This window comes from Ambystoma mexicanum, chromosome 14 (assembly GCF_040938575.1).
Source record: "Ambystoma mexicanum isolate Mex_15411 chromosome 14, UKY_AmexF1_1, whole genome shotgun sequence".
NCBI lineage: Eukaryota > Metazoa > Chordata > Amphibia > Caudata > Ambystomatidae > Ambystoma > Ambystoma mexicanum.
In genome coordinates, this window is record NC_090940.1 from 178,567,771 (window position 1) to 178,588,352 (window position 20,582).

Here is a 20,582-nt window from a genome sequence, read left to right on the forward strand (position 1 = left end):
GGTCTTCCTTAAACCATCGCAGGACCACTTCAATTCCATTGATTCAAAAAAAGAACTTCAAGTCCCAAAATGCCTTCCATGTCCTGCTTTCTTTCTCAAATTCAGTATGCAGGTTCCCACTCCAGCCACACACACACCCTTAGCAGGATTTCCTCTCTTGAAACGAGACTCACCCGGTTAGCGTGGTCCTGGCGAGAAACTTCTTTGGAGCTTCCTGGGCCGAGGTCAGGGTCATCCCAATCTAGCCCTCAGGCACTTGGGTTTCCCTTCACATGCCCAGGGGAAAACAAGTACTCCTGTGGATAGAGTCAGCAGTATATGATCTGCCCTCTCTGGCTCTTGGAAGACGCAGTTCCTTAGCTCTGCTGCAACCCTTCAACTACACAGGATCAGCATGTTGGCCACCAGCTCCCTTCCAGACTCGCCAAGGTTCTTTAAACACTCTGCTCTTCAGCTCCTCTGGTCCACACTGCATCCCCAGCTCGCTCAAAGTGTGTCTCAGTGCTCCACCTTTTATACTGACTGGAAGTGTTAATTGGAGTTGGGTGGAAACAGTTGCCCAGCCCTGCCTGACTCTGCCTGTCCTTGTTAATGGGACAGGATGGAGACTGCCCATAGGAATCCATGGTACATTGGTTCCTATGGGCAATCTTCATAGTTCTTTTCCTCTTCTTCTTTGTCCCAGTGGTTTTGAAAGAAGGCAATTTGGAGGAAGTATGGGAGTTGTAGTTTTCCCTAATGATGGAGGAAAACGTTGTAAGTGCTTGTCAGAGTGAAGGGGGCAGATGTGTGGTTGTAGGTGAATGTGGTTTAGATGATGTCCCATAGAGACTGTGGGGATGCCAAAGATATATTTCTTCTTCAATGCCTCCTTTTAATGTTAGTACCTGTTGGAATTGGGAAGGGGGCAACTGGACACGATTCATAACCTTTAAAGGTGGAGGAAGTGTCAGGTAGAGATTTGTCAAAAAGGGGGAAAACCGTGTCTCTCCCGAGGGCATTCCTCCAACTGTCCCCAATGACCCCCTGCTCAGGAGATCCTCCTGCACTGGTGCACCCCCAGGGTCTGGTTCCAAAGGCGATGGCCGTGCCCTGGCCACCTGAACAAAGAATCCCAGGGCTCCATAAGTGAGAAAGCCCTTGGGTTTCTCACAGTATGTGGTGGCACCTATTCACTTGCTTTGTCACACAATATTTCTCCAGTCAATTGAATCATATGTGCTACACTTGAAGAAGCAGTGCACATTTTCAGAGCCTCTTGCTTTAGGCGATTGTTTTTGGGTTCCCTTTATGATCACATTTGTTATCAGTATTGGTGTTTAAATGACATTTGCAGTATCTCCTGATAGCCTTGCGGGTTGGGTTACTAGGAGTTAGTTTAATTATTGGATGCCAATTGAGAACAATTTTTGCAAACGATTCAAAGTTGCTATAGAAAAACTAGTGTTGCGCATAACCTACTGGTTGACGATGAGCTGACCTTTGGTTGCCCAGTGTTTTGCACTGTAAGAGCTTTCTCAAGGTTTCAATTGAAACTACCTTACAGCTTCAACTTTACTGGTAAGATCCCAGTATTTCTTACTTGCTGTGTTCACTTATCGCTGATGTCTCAAGTTCGTCCTTTACAAAAGCAGAAAGTGGTTTCCTTCATAGCCGTCTGGTATACTGGATCCTTAAGGCAATTCTGGCTTGGGCTCTTGCATAGGCATTTGTCAGGTACTGCTATAATGTTCCCAGTTACTAACCCCATTTGCCAGCTGTTGCCATCTTATTGCTACATAGTACCATTATGGTAGTGCCTGGAAAATGACTCTCCCATGCCTACACACAAACTGTTGGCTTTGCCAGTGCTTGTTTCATTTAGAGCCTGTCTGTCTGGGGACACAAGGTATTCTTGGCTGGTGGGCCTGGAGGTGAAACAGTGTAAGTGGGAAAGCATCAACAATTAGGACGTTGTGAAAGCTGTCAGATTGGGTTGAGATGATGGGAAACAAGTGCTTATGTGTGTTGAAATCTACCCTGAGTTTCCTGGCTTAATGTGAAATATTGTACTGTCAGGATTGGTAGGATAACGTGTCAAATGGCTGTGTAGTCGAAGCTTTGCATGAGGGAACATTGATGATTCCCATTTTGATGACCTATGAATTAGTAACCCACAGCCATCCAATGCCTGACCGCATCAAAGAACATGGACATCTTTACATGAGACTGAAAGACAAGGTAGAGTAACAAAAAGGCTTGCAACTTGTCATTTAAGTCAAAGAAGGAAATGTCACTGAAGAGGAGGGGTTCCAGAACCACTTCTGGAGACATGCTTACGCATAGACTGAGGAGCAGCAGGTCACAAAGTTGTAAAGGGCCTAGAGTCGGTCTCTGAACCAAAAGATTACTGGCCCACACAGGTTTCTGTCCATTGCAGGATGTTGCGACTGAATCCATCAAAGACAACAGAGGTTCAAGAGGATAAGCATAGTGATTAGCAGCAGTGAAGGATTTGGAGACATAACTAGGAGAAGGCTCAAATGGGTGGGCTCTGCAAAAGCTAAACTGCAATGAGTATTTTTGTGAAAAGGATTCTGTGTGGAGGCAAACCTTCTGCTATGTTACAGGTAAAGACACACTGGGCGGTAGGTGGTCAGGGTAGCTGGGCCAGATGACACTGGTTTGAAGCCAAATGGCAGGGAGAGAGGGAGGATGTTTGTAACAGCCTGTGTGCAGTGATTTGGTCAAGACAAGATGGTGGTTTTTCTTTTTTATAATCCAAGTGGGTTATGGGAGGTGAAACCCCATTACAAAAAAGGCAATCGGAATTAAAGGGGGAAAAATGTATAGGTGCGCATTTCAGCATTTTCAATATATCTTGGGCTGCTATGGGAAAAGGTGTGCAAGGGATAAGCAAAGCTTAAACTCCCCATATTTAAACGAGTCAATCTTTTAATCTGATGCGGGTTTTACTCTAGAAATGTAATAAATGGACCTGTCGAAGTTTCTCGCTGTCCATTTACTTTATCTTTTGGCACCAAAAAACATTCACAGAATGTTGGCCTTTGTAGCAAGTCAATCTTTTACTGTCTATTGTCACGGGCCCTTTTAATGTAGATCAAGACATGCAACCATTTGATTATCAATAAAGGGATCAGGGGATATGGGATAGACAAATAAAGGGTGGGGTAGAAGGCTTTAGGGGTGGTTGCAATGAGGACAGAAATGGTTGCCATTTGAAGAGCGAGAGACGGAAAAAGAGTGGGCATGTGGGAGCAGAGATCTGAAGCAAAGCCATTGTCCGAAGGTGCTGATTTTGTGAGTGTGTGGTGTGGGAGCAAGGAAAGATCAGATGCTGTTGGCGAGAAGTTGGAGGTGCATGTTTGGAAGTAGGTTCACCTGGCCAAATGCCAAGCTGAGGGTATCTGGGGGCAAGTTGGAAATTGGTGGATCTTTGGATGGAAGTGTTCCTCTTTTTACATATATGGTGGACAGTGTGCATGTAAGTGGTAGGGCAATCCAAGATTGATGGTGCGGGATGCTGGAGGTGACTGGGCAAATGAGGCTGCAGTCCTTTAAAGTGGAGAGCAAGGCCCGACGGAAATGCTTTAAAAATGTCTACTGGGCTTGGTTCGGTGAAGTAAAACAGTGGATGGTTTGGGGGTAGACCTGGTCCATTTTGGGGGACCAAAACCAAACCAAAAACACTTCCTTTTGCAAATACATGGGTTATTGTAAGTCGTCTTGTTAGGTAGCATGTTGAGTGTCTGGAAGCTAAAACCGTTTTCTCGTGATAATTAGTCCTTGATTATGACTCCTCTCTTCCCATTTTTATCTCCTTTTAGCCATCATTGGTCACACCAATTGTTTGAATTGGTCCTTACTAGCAAGAGAAATTGAAAGGGACCATTCCACTTATGCTTAATTTCTATTACATTTTCAGATAATCTGCTAGGTATTTCGTGGGTGGACAGCTCCTGGATTCCTATTCTAAACAATGTGACAGTTCTGGACTATTTCTCTGAAAGGAGTAACCCGTTCTATGACCGAACATGCAACAATGAAGTGGTCAAAATGCAACGTCTGACCCTGGACCATTTAACGTAAGTCATTTTGTAGAAAAAAGAAATGCATACAGTATTATCTTGAAGGGACCTGACATCTTGTATTATATGAAGTCACAATTGATCTTTCTGTTGAAAAATTATTTGGCAAATGCTTCCCTTCCTCATTCCACCCTTAAATGATCTTTCCCCCTCCCCACCCACTACTTCCTTTCATCATTGCCCCAACATTAAATCTTTGCTGCCCTTGAGTGACTCTGGAACCTACTGTAAATTCGTTTGTGTGGTCTAAATGGTTTCTTCCTTTATCAGAGTGCCCGTTTCTTGACTGTGCCACAGCAAGTGTCAATCCAATTCTATTTGATGATCATAGATTGTAAGGTTTATGAAAGGATGTTGTCTTTTCATGAATATGAGGTGTTTGTCTATGATGGCCCTGTCTGTGATTCGCCCTGAAAATGTGCATGCCGCCTATACCACCCGTGCCTTGATTCTAAAATTAATTTCCTGCTGCACTGAAGGTGTGTTGGGTGTATAGTGAATGCTATTACCTACGTTTCTCTTTTCCATGAAATTAAAATGGTTTGGTATTGGGCAGGGGTAAATATAGTTGTCATTTTTTATCTTTTGCTGACCACATGATGGAGGAGTGACATGACTGGAGCATTGCTTGTTGTTTCATTTCTTCACCCGTCCTCCTTGCCCTAAAGTTCTTTTTCTAGCTGTGGCTGGGAAGCATTAGCCAGGAGAATAAATATATCATGATACCTTGACGCGCATGCGATCTTCACAGCTTAGCGGTCAACTTGTTTTCAAAATTTTGGAATCTTTCTCCATTGCGCTGCCTTTTGTGTTTTCTGTTTTCCCCCTATCCCGTTTTCAGCATACTCCTAGATGGCAACACGTTTTTCTTCCCTCTGCTGCCTACTATTGTTGAATAGACAGAAAAAGGCTGGTCTACTCTCTGGAATTAAGATCTTCAGTCTGCAAAGCATGCACCTTTCAGTAACCTTTCTGTTCCCTCTGCGTTCTAATATATGGAAACCTTTTCTCATTCATAAACAATAATGCCTTGTCGATATGGTCAGCAAAACCAAAAAGTGATGGCTGGAAGGATTTGAATAAATCCTAACCATTGGCACAACTCTAGGCAACCCTGCAGACCATCATTGTCGAACCTGACAAGCCACTGCAGAAGAGGAAAGACCATATGCATATCTGGCTTTGTCCCATCCCAAAAGGTGCAGTCCAGCCCAAACTACTAGGTCACACTCCTTCTGCACGAGACCACAAGCATCCCCAGACATGTTTTGGTCTCCTTGTGCATCATCAGTGAAGAGTATCCTGGATCTTTAGGCCAATACAGTCAGCATATAATGTTAGCACACCTGACTGATCTTGCGCATATTGTTTTATATTACGGATTGTACAACTACCATTAAAAAATAGTTAACTGTATTGCTGAAATGAATGCTAAAACATTGGCTCCCTATTTATATGCATACAAAGTCTTGCAAATAGCATAAACCATTAATACAATTTAACGTTAATCATTCAAAGACCTCTGTGATCATAGTAAGATTAAAGTAGTATTGTGTGAAGAATCGCTGGATGTCATCACTTCTCCCCAAAGGGGAGCCTCTTCCCATGATGCCAGGGAGGTGAGGCCGCTACCTTTACTCAGCGGGAGCATATCATGGGAAGAGACTCCCCCTCTAGGGACAAGGACGAACATCTAAGGGAGACACAGTATTATACCACTCACCCAACACCCTATACACCTCCCCACTTTGTAAACCCCAGTCATATACCTAACCAACCCATGTACCTATGTAGGTCCATAGACATGACTTCCACTGACAAGAGGAAGAACATGCACTACCCAAGGGAGAGTGATGATGGAAGTACTGGGACGAGAAGGAGCCGCAGAGCAATAAAGATCGAAGGGCCAAAGACATTGAAAAGGGACTTAAAACATAATGCCAACCTGCCGTTATAAAGATAGACAAAGGACTACACACAGTCCTGAGAGCCAGCCAACAACCAGCAGGAAAGGCAGTCCAGCCTGGGTAGTTCAACGAGAGGAAGCCACGAGCAACCCACTCCCCAAGTGTCGAGGCTGGAGTGGGGAATCCTTGGTTCGGTGGCGTGGAACAAGTCCAGAGCCGAGCTGGAAGGCAGAGGCATAACCCAAAGCGGGTGGACCGAATGGTCAACGAAGAACGCAGTGTCCGCCAGTAACGTCCTGCAGTAGAGCTGCACAGGAGCATACCGAACGGAAAGAGACTGTGGGAATCCAGACCTGCAGACCATTCAAGAACCGGCGAAAAGCTGCTGAGAAAGAGGTAATGGAAGAATGAAAAAGTGCGGGTGGGCACCGGGTGTGACAGCAATAGTGAAAGAAGCGAGAGAGTGCCCTGAAGTCATCTTCCTCGGCACAGTGGTTGGTCACATACCAATCCTAAAGATAACCATTATAGAGAGTACCTCAGGAGTCGGCCTCCTCAGAGCAGTGGTTGGTCGCAAACCACTGTTGGAGCAGACAGTAAGAGAAAGTATATTGCATGGTATTTTTATCGTGGCAGTACCGGCAGGAGAGCGAACCAGGTCTGCCAAAACCAAGTCACAAAGATGTACGGGTCCTGGACCCGCACCTACAAGAAAAGGAGATTGCGGAACATTCTCTGCATCGTAGTACTTGACAGGAGAGTATACAAAGTAATCCTGGAGGGAAGAAGAGAAACCTGGGTCTGGGACCCTCATCACAATTGGATCTTTGCTTTATGGGAGAGGCCAAGGGAAGGCAGTCATTCTCCCTGGTGCTGTGAACTGTGCTGAGAAAGGCCATGGGAAGGGAATCATTGTGAACTGGAAAAGCAAGACTGAAGATGACCAGGAGAATGGAGTCCTTCTCCTGGCAAATGAACCCGCAAGGAGGATCGAACCAGGTATCCAGGGGTACAGAGTAATTCCCCTCATGGAGAACTTTCCACCAGAACTGTGCCACCTAGTCCCGGAGGAGGGAGTCATTCTGGACCATGAATTTATAAGTGCCAGGGACAGAGATGGGGACATTTTGACACATGAAGGTGGACTCTTTAAGTTCCTAAGACATCCTGACGGACCCATTACCACTTTAGTTGAGGCAGGGAAACCCCTCGTAGACATGGGGAGAGGTAGGTTTTCTCTTTATTTCCATTTCAACTAAGTCTATTGCAATCAATATGCCAACTGTTTGTCCGTCTCCTCTTTCTGCACCCCTTACAGTTCATTTAGCGCTTGTTGTCTTAAATGTACATATTTTACTCTCATTATCAAATTTATGATGCGATTGCTTGTGTTATCAGGACATTGTGTGAACCACTATTCCTTTTTGAAATGATGCTACTCGTCTTCAACTATAGCCCCACCATGTTTTTGTCCTTTTGCTTGATTCTGGATTTTAATCAGGGAAAGAAAGATGTTTTGTTAATTTGTTGTGCACGTTGTCAAGCTACGCCAGTACTCACCATTGAAGAGGATAATCGAGGAAAGAATGTATTGTTTGATCTGTCTAAAAAGAGAGGGAGAGAGAGATGTAGTAATCGGGCTCTTGGCCTGCCCATTCATTAATTGTTAATAAGTCAAAAGACTTCTCATTGAATGCCATACCACTGACTCATACATTACTAGTGCCACTATCGATGCAAATCAAACTGATGAACCTTCTGTGTTCTAAGGAACCTGTGAACAACAAAGGAAGCCGCCCTGGAATCTTGACCAAAAGACAGTCTGTTAGATTTGACTCTTTAGAACAGGGGCCTGCATCCTGTTGCTCTCAAGATGTTCTGGACTCCAACTACCATAAGCCCCCATCACTGACTTCGTGGCATAGGGCAGATGTGATTTGTAGTCCAAAACACCTTCACAACTAAATGTTGATCTTGCCTCTTGGACAACACCTCTGTATGAATTTCCCAACTTGATTATTACACCCACCTTCTTAAACAGCAGAGCACATGCTCCAAGAAAGAAAGATTAAACTATCATTGGTCCGGTTTTCCACATTAGTAGCAGCACAATTGTTCTTGGGTATCCTGCAATTATTCAACCTAACACCACACTATTTTGATCTCAGAAACTGGGTATGTGACCACCTTTTCTAGTAAGATGCAAAAATGTATCTCGTCTGTTCGGTTGGCTCCTCAATTTTAATAGGGTTCACCAATTGCATCGTAATGTGTTGTGTGCAAAAGCAACTAGAACCACTGCAACTCACAAACCATTAGTTTCCTGCATCAGATCTTCCTTTTGGCCACAGGTAACCAGAAGGATAGCAATGAACAACCTACCTTTTTCCTTTTTATGCATAAACCAACAGTGTGTCGATTGCAGCACCTCACATTTTTCTTTCACAGAACACATTATGTATGATGCAGTTGGTGACCATATTTAAAGGTGGGAGATATCCGTGCAGGTGAGATACATTTTTGTTCGAATCTTGGATTAATAATAACGTGCCATAATAACCATAACATAGACCCTCTTCAGTATGTACAAGGGAAGAAATGTTAAAATCATTCTTACAAATATTGGGACTATCCACATAGAACATCTATACCTTAATTTAAGTATGTTCTGTTTGATTTGAAACCATTGCAGCCGATTTGGAAAATGAGGGTTTCCTAAATGTCAATGAAGGCTTGGCTTCAATTTTAGTTGAGCCTTGCAAATGGCCTTGTATTGCTGCAGAGGGTCCACCAAATATGCAGTAACATCAAACCGTATGCTAGAGGATATCTAAATTAAAGGCGTCCAGCAACCTGACTTGACTTGCACCCCCCCCACCACTCCCAGCCGCCCCTTTTTAAAAAATTGTATGTTAATCACTAAAATGAGGTTTAACTGCTTGCCAACCAATCGGGTGTCTTACAAATGAGTCCGACCTGAAACTTAAAACCCTAGAATTGTCATTTTTGCATAGATAGTTTAGATGCTAGTATGGATACAATTTTTGTCCAGCAAATGACATTCATCATCAGAGAATAGTGCCCATTTTCTAAAGCAATTTGTTTTCAGAAATTGTTTTCTAACATATACTTTATTTTACTGCCTGCTGCTAATGTACTAGCTGATTGGTCTCTTCATTGTTTTTTAAAGGAGTTTTTTATAGAAGGAAAACATTGCTAAACAATAGGTGATTTCTCTTTTTGCATGGTATATTTATTTCACAATTGTATTCATCTTTATTTTATTTTCATGATATGTATTTTGTTACATGGAATTATTATATTCTGAATACCATTGTTGCAACAATAAGTTACTATAAAAAAGATTGTAATGCATGTGCACTGATCTGTGAGTGTCAAAGGGACTGACTAGGCATCTGTGGCTCTATGCTCCACCCTGGTAACCCTCCGTGTTCTTGCACCCTTTTATGAATCTAGATGGTTTCCTGACTGTTATCTTCGACCTGGTTTTGCAAAAGTAGTATGGTGGGGACATTGTGTTGGGGGCAGCTCTTTCATCATTGATAATACACCTATTGCCGTGTCCCAAACAGTCAAGACCATGGGCGTCTACCTGGACTCCAATCTGACTATGAATATACAGGTTAATGCCATTGCCTCCTCCTCGGCCTACTATTCCAAATTACTCAATGCAGCAAGACCCTTTTTATCTCGACAGAACTGCCTCACCATTGCTAGGGAAATAATCGGATCAAGACTGGATTACTGCAATGCCCTCTTTGTAGGGACCTCCGGTAAAAACCTTGCAAAACTCCAGCTGGTCTAAAACAATGCCCTAAGGGACGCCGCTCCAAGAAGGACCATATATCTGAGGCAGGTTCATTGGCTTCCCGTTAAAGAGAGAATTGTCTTTAAAACCCTCTTCCTCACGCACAAATGCCTCCATGATTTGACACCCCCTTACCTGGTCCAAAGAATAGCTAAGCCAACTTCTTCCAGGCCTATGAGAAAGGCCTACACTAACATGATCGCCACTCCCAAGACCCGGAGAGTGTGTGCAGGTGGCACCAGCTTCCCCACTATGGCCGCTTCACACTGGATCGCTCTTCCCACGCACCTTAGGATGATTGACTCTCATTTAGCCTTCCACAAGGCTATTAAACAAGGTTATTTGTTTGATTGTATGTCTCTGTACCAGCTCTCACATCTTGCAGTATTGTGGCCGGATGTTAACACCTTTTAGGAAGAAACTCTCCCAATAATGTAGTATATGCTAATAATGACACTTGTTTCTTCACCTCTGTGATGATCACTGTATCTGTAACCAAGAAACCCCAATTTCCTGTAATAGTGCCACAATGCCTTTGGGCTGTAGTGCGCTCTACAAATACAAAAAATAAATAAATGAGGCCTGTTTCCTGGTTGATTAGTTCCATTAAATTGTGGGGTTTCAGTGCCCATACGAGGAACAGTGGTGGGGGTTAAGCACCAGGGGGGCAGCTATACTTTGCGCGCTGTGTGCACACTGGGGAGTATGGCAATATCTGAGGCCCATTCATATGTTGTGCACTGAGGTCATGGGTGCATGGAAGCAAAACTGGTGCTTAACTTCGTTGCATTTCTCACTATCCTCACAGCATCATTTGTTTGGCCCTTTGTCCCGCTGGGCACTGTAGGATTCTCGATGGACTGGTTTTGAGTTGTGTGGGGAACCTCAAGCACATGCTGGGGTAGAGCTCCCCTTCATTAGACTGGGATGCTTCTTGTAAGCCATTTAGGCACAGAGAGGTGGGAAGGGGTGGGCTAGGCTGGAGTGAGAGCCTCGTGTGTCGGCTTGGACCATTTAACTCCTGGATTAGTTTGATTGTTGAGCGAGGTGTCAACTGCTTTGCTGCTGCTTTGTTCCCAAACCTTTTGTCTTGATCATGCCTTCCCACCAGTCCCAAAGACCTGACCTTCAGAAATGATCCTAACTCCAGGACTCGGCAACGCCATGGTGCTGCAGGTAAGTCCAAAGCAGGTATTTCTTTACTGCATAATGAAAATCACATGACCTCATACTTTATGCATCCAAAACATACCAACAGGAGAATCGCCTCCATTTATTTCTCTCTATTAATATCTGTCCCTTGAAGGACTAAGCTGTACCTTACTGGGGATATCTCACCCTAGGTCTTGCTCATCTACTCAATAAGGTGTGTTGGTTAAAAGAACGGGGACCAATAAAACAAATAGTGAACCCCAACACTTGATGGTGAACAATTTGTGAAGAAACTCTTAAAACAACTTTACATCTCCACTATTCTAGAGATTATGTAACCCAAAATGATCGACCGGTTTCAGTGATACTTTATCGCTTTCTTCAAGACCTACTCTTGGGGGGTGCTTGAATACTGCCAGATATTTCTATAACTTTAGCTGAGTTTTTGTTATCCACCATGGAATTTTTGTTTTTCTTCTTAACTCATAAATCGATAGAGGGAGAAAACACACACATGGAGAACTATTGTTCTCCAGCATGGGGTCTGGCATGGATTCACATGCTCATGAATATTCCCCGTCGTCAGGCTGGGAATCCTCGGTAAAGAAAAAAAAAAACCAGCATCAGTTTCGTTTCTGATCTGTCTTTCGTAGTAATAACCAATCACTGGTCTCTGCGTCATACTGACCACAGCCAATGACTGCCCTCTACCTAAGCACCGCCTCTGGCAGCCATCTTCAGATTTTTACCGCACGTTCATGTGTTGGGATCCTCGTGCTATTGCTCTCGAGCGTTAGTGCTATTTTTTCACGTTTTTTCTCAAAAACTTTGTTTTTTTCGGTCAAAAGAGCCTCAAGCTCCACCGACTCTCCATCCGATCAACGGGGACCCGTGTCGGATTCGTCTGCGCCCCTCAAGGGTGAAGAATTCGTCGAGCTACGCTTTTGGAGGACTCCAGAAGCTTCTCAGGCCCGGACATGGCCCAGGCGAAGGGAAGCTCGACGCCCGGAAAGCTGTTCAGGGTCTGCCCTGGATGCCAGCTGCCGAACGTCTTTAAGGAGGACGAACACTCCTTTTGTCTCTCCTGCTTACATGAGGACAAGACGCACGTGGAGAAGGACTGTGCGTTTTGCGGCAATATGTCGGAGCGGACCATGAAGGACCGCCATCAACGTCTCGCCAACTGGCTGGAAAGGAAGAGCCAGTCAGGCGAGAAGAAGAGGAAGAAATCCGAGCGGTTTCTAAGACCTTTGAGGACGCCCCAGCGACGGGGGTCCAACACAAGGCCAAGCACCGCGAGTCCGCTGGCACCGGGAGCGCCGAACGGTCGGGCTCTACGGGCGCCAGGCAGGGCGCACCCTCCCCGGCACCTTCAGCCGAGCCAACGATCTGGGTCGGGTAAGAGGAAGGGCGAGCACCCGGCGAAGCTCCTGGAGAAGCTCCTGGAGAGGCCCCGGTCGAGCTCGAAGGCCCCATCGGAGGTGGAGCGAGGCAGTGTCCCCCCCCCCCCCCCCCCCTCAAGGATAAGGCGGTGAGCGCACCTAAGGTGGTGAAGGCCTTAATCCATCCGGCCAAGCCCTCTATCGAAGCTGTCACAGCGGCCCTGGCTCAGCCTGTGGAGGCTACACCAGTGGTGGCGACCTCGGGGCTCAGAGTCTCCCTGCCACCTCAGAGGGAGTCCTCTTTTGTACCCATCGATGGGACCCCCGTGAAATCCCCGGCGGGGAAGAAAAAGGGGGGGGCAGGGCGTCGTCGTAGATTCGGCTTCAACCTCGGAGGAAGAGCTGATCGAGGTCTTAAGCCAGGGCCTTGGCGTGGAAGACGACCGGCCCGTCGGGATGGATCCCGACGGAGGTGACGACGACATCGTCGAGGGTGCCGACGGGGCCCCTGATAGCCCATCGGATTCCCCTCTGCCAGCGCCGCAAGACAACTCGGCGGCCATTTTGTTGGCTATACAGTCCTTATGCTCAGAGATAAGGACGAGACTACCGTTGCCGACGGAGGAACCTCTCCCGGTGGGGGATCCTGAACCGGGACCTTCTGGTGTTCCTCCGCCCAAGAAAAGGAGGATTCACCCTCCACCTCCTTTTCAGCCGTCGCGCCCCGTCCAGCCCTCCTCCCCGTCCACCCGAGGGGATGATACGGGGACTGACACGGCAGCGACGGGCATGGACGACGAGGTATACGACGAGGATCTACCGTCATCACCTCCCACCAGGGCTTCTCCGCCCGACGAGATTGGATAGTTCCACTCCATGATCGCCAGGGCATCCGAGCTTTTCCAACTCTGCCCTGAGGAGAAGAAAAAGGAAGGATTCCTTTATCAACGGCGCGAGGCCAAGAGAAAGACGGTCCTCGCGGTGCCTCTACTGGACGACATTTGGGATGAGGGCCTCGCCCTCCTCAAGAACCCTTGAACGACGCCAGCTAGAAGAGACCGGTACGAGAAGTACCGGGTCCCGGACGCGGCCCCCCTGTGCCTCCGGGCGCAGCCTACCCCGGACTCCGTCGTCTCCGCGGCGGCCAGGAAGAAAGCGGGGGGGGGGGGTGCGGCCTCCACATCGACTTCCCCACCGGACGGCGAGGGAAAGAAATTGGACGCTATGGGACGCAGGGTCATCTCGTCTGCAGCGACGACGATTAAAGCGGCCAACGCCTTGGCTATCGTGGCCCGCTACGACAGGGAGCTATGGTACAAACGGGCTCCCCTGCTGGACTTCCTACCGGACAACAAGAGGGTGGATGCCCTGGAGATCCTACAGGAAGGTGAGGTGGCGTCGGACCACGCCATCACTATTGCGACGGACATCGCCGACACTGGGTTTCGCCAGTTGGGCAACGGCGTGTGCCTTAGGCGGCGTGGATGGCTCAAGGCTACGGACTTCCGTCAAGACGTACAGACCAGAGTCCTGGACATGCCGTTCGATGGGAACAACCTGTTTGGGAAAACAGTGGACGATTCCCTTCAGGCCATTAAAGCGGACACTGAGACGGCCCGGGCCCTTGGGGTTCTGCAGCAACGACGGACGCCCTTTCGGAGCAGCGGAGGCAAGGGCGCCTCCAAAGGTTCCGGCGGCGGTTTCTCCACCTACCGTCAAGCGGCCTGCTCGTCGTCTCAGGAGGCCTACAGAGGACGAGGCAAGTCTGGCGGACCCCGCCGTCGTCGCCAAGGAGGTCAAGGCGGCAAAGCCTCGTCGAAACAGGATTGAACCGGCCGTGGGGTCGAGCCCCCACCGAAGCACCCCGGTGGGAGGCCGGCTGGCGAGCTTCGTCAGCGTGTGGGAGTCCATCTCCACTGACCGTTGGGTGCTGGACGCCTTAGCCCGGGGCCACGCGCTTGAGTTTCAAAGAAGGTGCCCGCGCGTCCCCCCCGTGGCCAGTAAAGAGCTTCACGTCCCTCGGCATCTCCTGGAGGTAAGGGCGATGCTCTGGAAGGGCGCCATCGAACTCGTCCCAAAGAGGCTTCGGGGCTCCGGAGTTTACTCGAGATACTTCCTCGTGAAGAAGACGGGAGGATGGCGCCCCATCCTAGACCTGCGACGTCTGAACAAGTAAAGGGCGTCACTACCAGTTCAAAGCCCTCCCCTTCGGACTACGGTCGGCACCCAGGGTATTCACCAAGTGCCTTGCACCGGTGGCGGCGCAGCTGCGCCGCGAGGGGATCCACGTCTACCCCTACCTGGACGACTGGCTCATCCGAGCCAAGACGAAGGAGCTCGCCGTGGAGCACACGGCAAGGACCGTCCAACTTCTCACGGACCTGGGATTCTCGGTGAACTACGCCAAGTCCCACCTGGTACCCGCGCAAAACGCACTGTTTCTGGGAGCGAAGCTCGACACAGTGTCCCTTCTGGCCTCCCCGTCGGAGGAAAGGACCAGGTCCATCCTGGGCAAGGTACAGCGGATGTTGGTTTCCGACGCGGCCAAGGTGAGGTCCATCAAGTCCCTCCTCGGAATGATGTCTTCTTGCATCTACCTCATTCCCATGTGCAGGCTCCGGATGCGCCCGTTGCAGGAGTTCCTGGACGCGCGCTGGATCCAAACGACGGGCGGCTTCGAGAAGAGGATCACACTCGACGAGAGTTTCCGCCGAGCGGTCCGGTGGTGGGGCACCCGCGCACATCTGACGGCGGGCATGGACTTCCAGACCCCAGACCACCAGGAGACAGTGACCACGGATGCCTCCCTGGAAGGGTGGGGAGCGCACACCGAAAATCTGCACGCGAGAGGCCTTTGGCTCCCGACGGAGAAGTCCCTCCATATCAACGTCCTGGAGCTCCGTGCAGTGTTCTGGGCCCTCAGGTCCTTCCTTCCGTCCCTGAAGGGCAAGGTGGTGAGGATCTTCACCGACAACACCACCACCATGTTTTACATCAGGAAACAGGGCGGAACCAGGTACCCAGCACTGTCCAAGGAGGCGCAGGACCTGTGGCATTGGGCCGTCGCTCAAAGGATGTTTCTGGTGCCGTTTCATCTGGCAGGGATAAAAAACACCATCGCCGACTCACTCAGCAGGGAGCTGCGCTCGTGCCACGAGTGGGGAACTACGGCAGGATCTAGTGGATCGCCTCTTCCGACGGTGGGGCACACCCCAGATCGACCTGTTCGCGACGGCGACTAACTCCAAGTGCCGGAGGTTCGCCAGCAGGTTTCCCCAGGCGAGGAGCATGGGCGATGCTTTCTCGTTCCCCTGGGAGGGCCTGTTCCTCTACGCGTTCCCTCCTTTGCCACTGCTAATCCGGCTCGTCAACCAGCTCAAGAGGTCACGGTGCAGGATGATCCTCGTCGCACCTGCTTGGCCGAGGCAGATATGGTTCCCGGACCTTCTGGACTTGTCAGCGTCCCCGCCAATCAAGCTGCCCGTGGACGCGGATCTACTCTCCAGGGAAGGAGGCGCCATCCTCCACCACGACCCGAAATCGCTGAACTTGCAGGCCTGGCTCCTGCAGCGCTAGAGTTTGGGGGATACGACATACCGGCCGACTGCAGAGAGGTTCTTGCAAAGGCCAGGGCGTCCTCGACTCTTAAATGCTACGGACACAAATGGAAGAGGTTCTCTGTCTGGTGCCACGCACAGAAGATTAACCCTCTACGGATTACGGCTCCCCAGGTACTGCCGTACCTGCTGACGCTGGCCAAAGCTGGTCTGGCACACGCGTCCATCAAGATTCATCTTGCTGCGATCTCCCGATACACCAGAACCACGGGGCGGACGTCCTTGTGGTCTCATCGTCTGGTGAAAGAGTTCATGAAGGGGACTGTTCAGATTGTTCCCGCCGGTGAAGGCTCCGGCCCCGGCGTGGGAGCTCAACGTGGTGCTCACCAAGCTCATGGGACCTCCGTTCGAGCCTCTGCACTCTGCCCCGTTGAAGTTTCTGTCGTGGAAAACAGCGTTTCTTGTGGCCATCACCGCCGCACGACGGGTGGGAGAGAGGCCCTTTCCTGCAAGGCCCCGTACTTGACTTTTCACGACACGAGGGTAGTGCTCAGGACGCACCCCTCCTTCATGCCCAAGGTACCGTCGGACTTCCATCTCAACGAACCCTTGGTGTTGCCTGTGTTCTTCCCGTCGCCTTCGTCGCCGGCTGAGAGGACTTTGCACTCGCTGGATGTGGCTAGAGCGCCTAAGTTCTACGTGGACCGCACAAAGTGTTTTCGGAAGACGTCACAACTCTTTGTGAACTTTGGACCTGTCAATCAGGGGAAGGCTCTCTCGAAGGCTTCCATTTCCAGATGGCTCTCCGGCTGTATCATGTACTGTCATCGGTTGGCAAACCGACCGCTGGCTGGCCGTCCGAGAGCCCATTCCACCAGAGCGATCGCAGCTACCACGGCGTTCCTTTCTGGTGTGCCCCTGCTGGACATATGTGGGGCTGCTACGTGGAGGTCGACGCACACCTTCACGAAATTCTACTGCGTCGATCGGGATTCCAGGGAGGAGTCCAGGGTCGGCCAAGCAGTGCTGCGCAACCTGTTCGCCTGAGGTGAGCCTGGTGAGGAGGTAAGATGCTTAATGTTGAGTTTGATGTAATGCTTAATGTTGAGCCTTTGCCACCTCCCGTGGTTGTGCATGTGTGTACTGCTATGTATTCTTTATTCATGAGCATGTGAATCCATGCCAGACTTGCTGGAGAAGGAACAAGTTACTTACCTGTAACTGTTGTTCTCCAGCATGGGTCTGGCATGGATTCACATGCGAACCCTCCCGCCTACCCCTCTGCGGCTCTTCACTTAGTCATACTGCCACTTTACTTCCAAATCTGAAGATGGCTGCCAGAGGCGGTGCTTAGGTAGAGGGCAGTCATTGGTTGTGGTCAGTATGACGCAGAGACCAGTGATTGGTTATTACTACGAAAGACAGATCAGAAACGAAACTGATACTGTTTTTTTTTTCTTTACCGAGGATTCCCAGCCTGACGACGGGGAATATTCATGAGCATGTGAATCCATGCCAGACCCATGCTGGAGAACAGTTACAGGTAAGTAACTTGTTCCTTAGTCGATCTCTAGTGTGCGAAATCTATTAGGAACTATGTCACATATTCATGACATGCATTCAGCAGACGGGCGGGAAACTTATCCATTGTTGAAAAAACTATTCTTCGATTGGATTGTGTCCTCCAATGTATTCCTCATCATAGATGTATTCCATCTAGCTTTAGCTGCTTCAGAAATTTGTTCTCGACAGAGGGTGCCGTGCATCGATGTCGAGTCGAAGTCCCTCAAAGGCCTCCGTCAAGGGGTGACCATTGCTAGGATGTGTATGCTTAGTTTGCCACCAATAAAGGCGGCCTGTTTTGCACACGACTCCTTAAGAATATTAAAGACAATTCCCATTGCACAACTAAATATCCAGACAGGCTGCAACCCATCCCACTCCAGAGTCGTAGGGCATCCTCCTTGGGTAAGATCTCTTCCTATTCGCGTTCTACATGCCCCACAAATCTCTTGCCAGAGATAGACAAGTGTTCTGTGCCCCAAAAGTATTTGAACATCAGCTGCGGAAAGCCATTGCAGTAGGTCGCCAACCTCTCCTACCATTTTCGAACAGGAAAAACGCACTGGGCACCAAAATAAGCTTCTAGCCTGGTAACCGCACCCAACCCTCTGTTTCACTTCCAGTCAGTAGCATACATTCCAAATGTAAAGTTTCACGTATTCGGGAGGCTACAATACGGCGTGGAATCCCTCAGGTGGGTGGGTGGGCGGGTGGGTGTTGCACGTTCTTTAGAGGCAGACACCCAGCTAACCCTCTCCCCAGTAACTCCTTGGACTATCAGCCCTCATTTGCCTCAGTAGCAGACATTTTATGGGGATTGACTTTTGCTGGATCTCAGCCCTCTGCTCATCCCAGAAAAAGTATTCCTTTTCTTTTCACGTTACTCAGTTTTGCCAGTCGGAGCAGCCCTCGCCTTATGTGATGAATCAGAGATGATTCCCCCAGAACACATTGCCTGGGACCCTTCTCATGTGGCCAGGGAAAGGCAGACGCTTCCTGACCCTTCGGGTGGTGTTCTGCAGGAGGATCACATGGGTGGCTGGGCGGGTGGGGGGGGGGTAAATTGGGTCAGGAGGAATGGGAAAACTCCTTTAACTTTCCCAGAGACCCTGCCATCTTAATGTCCTACTTAAAATTTGAAACTGTGAAAAAGGGTAATTTGAACATTGGGGACTTCAAATCCCACAATGTCCAAAGTACTGGGAAGAAGAAGCTGGATGCAGAGGCACTGGACTATAGGTTGCAGCCTAATAGTGTTAATGACCACACCTGAGGGAGGCATAAAAGACCCCCCTCAGTTGCAGGCCATAGGGAGAAGTAGTGGGAGATGGAGTGATTTCAGGAACTCCACGTGGCAGCAGATTTTGCAGCAGTCCAGAGACGACCGAAACGCAATCTTTTTCCGATCAAATGCCGGTTCAGAGAGTGTCTCTACCATCCAACACCGTGAATGCAGAGCTTGCACAGTGGGAAGTGTTTTTGAAAGCTTTCTCCCTGAAGAGACAGTAAATGCAGAGGTTGCGCGGCGGGAAACGTTAAGTTGAAAAACTTTCCCCATTGTAAGTTGGGCTTCGGTGGCAGGTGAGCACTGAGTACCCCTTGAGCTAGGAGTGTTCCTTTACTGACGGGCATGGGCTGCGAGAAGCAGAACGAAGCAATTTGCCTGGCCGAGCGAAGCAGAGGAAGCAGAAGACTAGGAGGCAGCGGAGCGAGCGGACGCATATGCGGTACCCAGTGAGTTCACTAGTGTTGTGTGACCATGGAAAGCTCCATAATCATTTTGACTACCAAACTGATGTAAAGAAAGTGAAGTGATAGAATAATAATTACTTTGAATACCAAACTGATACTTAACAGCTAAGGTGGCATAATAACGAGGACTTTTATTGCCAAGAGAGGGCAATAAAAGAAGTTGTTGGTAACCCCCTATTGCCAGAGTGTGAAAGAAGCAATAGTTGGAACTGACCTAAACATGCATTGTCCAAGCCAAAGAAGAGTAATTGTGAAAAGCAGCCATTATCTGCACTTGGTTAATATAGGAGTGAGAAGACGAGAGTGGCGGGAAAGCTGCCCTCCTGGTAGCAATAATTCTGGAGGAGAGGCGCATAACCTGCATTGCATGTGGCAATCACAAATGTTGAACAGACAGCACCAATGCATTTCATGTCCTCCCAGAAGCAGTAGTAAAACCTAATGTTGAGAAAAGACTTTGCAAAGTTGTTTGAAGTAAAAGTTTACCAAAGAAGTACTTGTAGCAGTTAGGAGTTTGAGTCCTGGCAGGCGAGTGTACCAGGGGAAAGGGACTTTGTGGTAATAGTCCTGGCAGGTGAGTGGACCAGGAAGAAGTCATTGAAGTACTGTTGTGGTTAGGGATTGTGAAGAAGTAGTGGCTAGACCACTAAAGTATTTTGTGAACTGTTGTGGAACCATCCTGATGAGCAATTCTGTTCATAAAGACAAACTGTGGAAGTATACTTGTTTTCTGAGAAGTTGTTGTGTTAAACTCTCTGCCACAAGTGGAGATTTAAAGAATTGTTGAATTTTTTGAACTGTTGGTCAAGTCCAAGTGAGATACTTGTTGAAGCAAAAAGAACTTCATTAGAACTTTGTTGCAAAACAGAACTTTCCTATTTTTGAACTGTTGATTGAAAAGCCTGTTTGAATCTCGTTAAGGGGAACTCACCCAGGTTACAAGGAGAAACAGTTATCAGTTTTTGAACATAACTGTTATTTCTGTAATAACTTGTATGTAGAAGTGTGAGGGACGGATTAGTTTTGTTAGAGTATGTCCTTTTAGTTTATTTTGATAGGCAGGGAATTCCTTGTCAGGGTAGGAATAGTGGGGCGTTTGTCAAACCCTTTTGATTTTAATGAAATCGCATCTTGTGAAAAACCTCTACCAAGTTGTCTGCCTCACATTTCTGACCCCTCGCACTAACTCCTGAGTTAAGAAATATTTTGTTGAAGAGTTCAGTCTCCTTCTTTGTTTTTCCGGCACTGGTGGCAAGTCTGGGAAGAACAGGATTCTATGTTGTTGGTTCTCCAGGGGACCCTTCTCCCACACTGCTTTTAGAATTATCGCTGTCATTTTAATCTGAAACCCT

General features: G+C 48.5%; 1 protein-coding gene across 4 annotated transcripts in view; it reads left to right on the top strand.

The window, feature by feature from the left end:
* MED6 (mediator complex subunit 6) overlaps positions 1-20,582 on the top strand; it is a 292,739-nt gene that overhangs the window by 83,923 nt on the left and 188,234 nt on the right. For all 4 annotated transcript variants that reach the window (XM_069638863.1, XM_069638862.1, XM_069638865.1 and 1 more), the window contains exon 2: positions 3,926-4,085. In XM_069638863.1, coding sequence (XP_069494964.1) covers positions 3,926-4,085 — 160 coding nt within the window. The remainder of the gene's footprint in view (positions 1-3,925; positions 4,086-20,582) is intronic.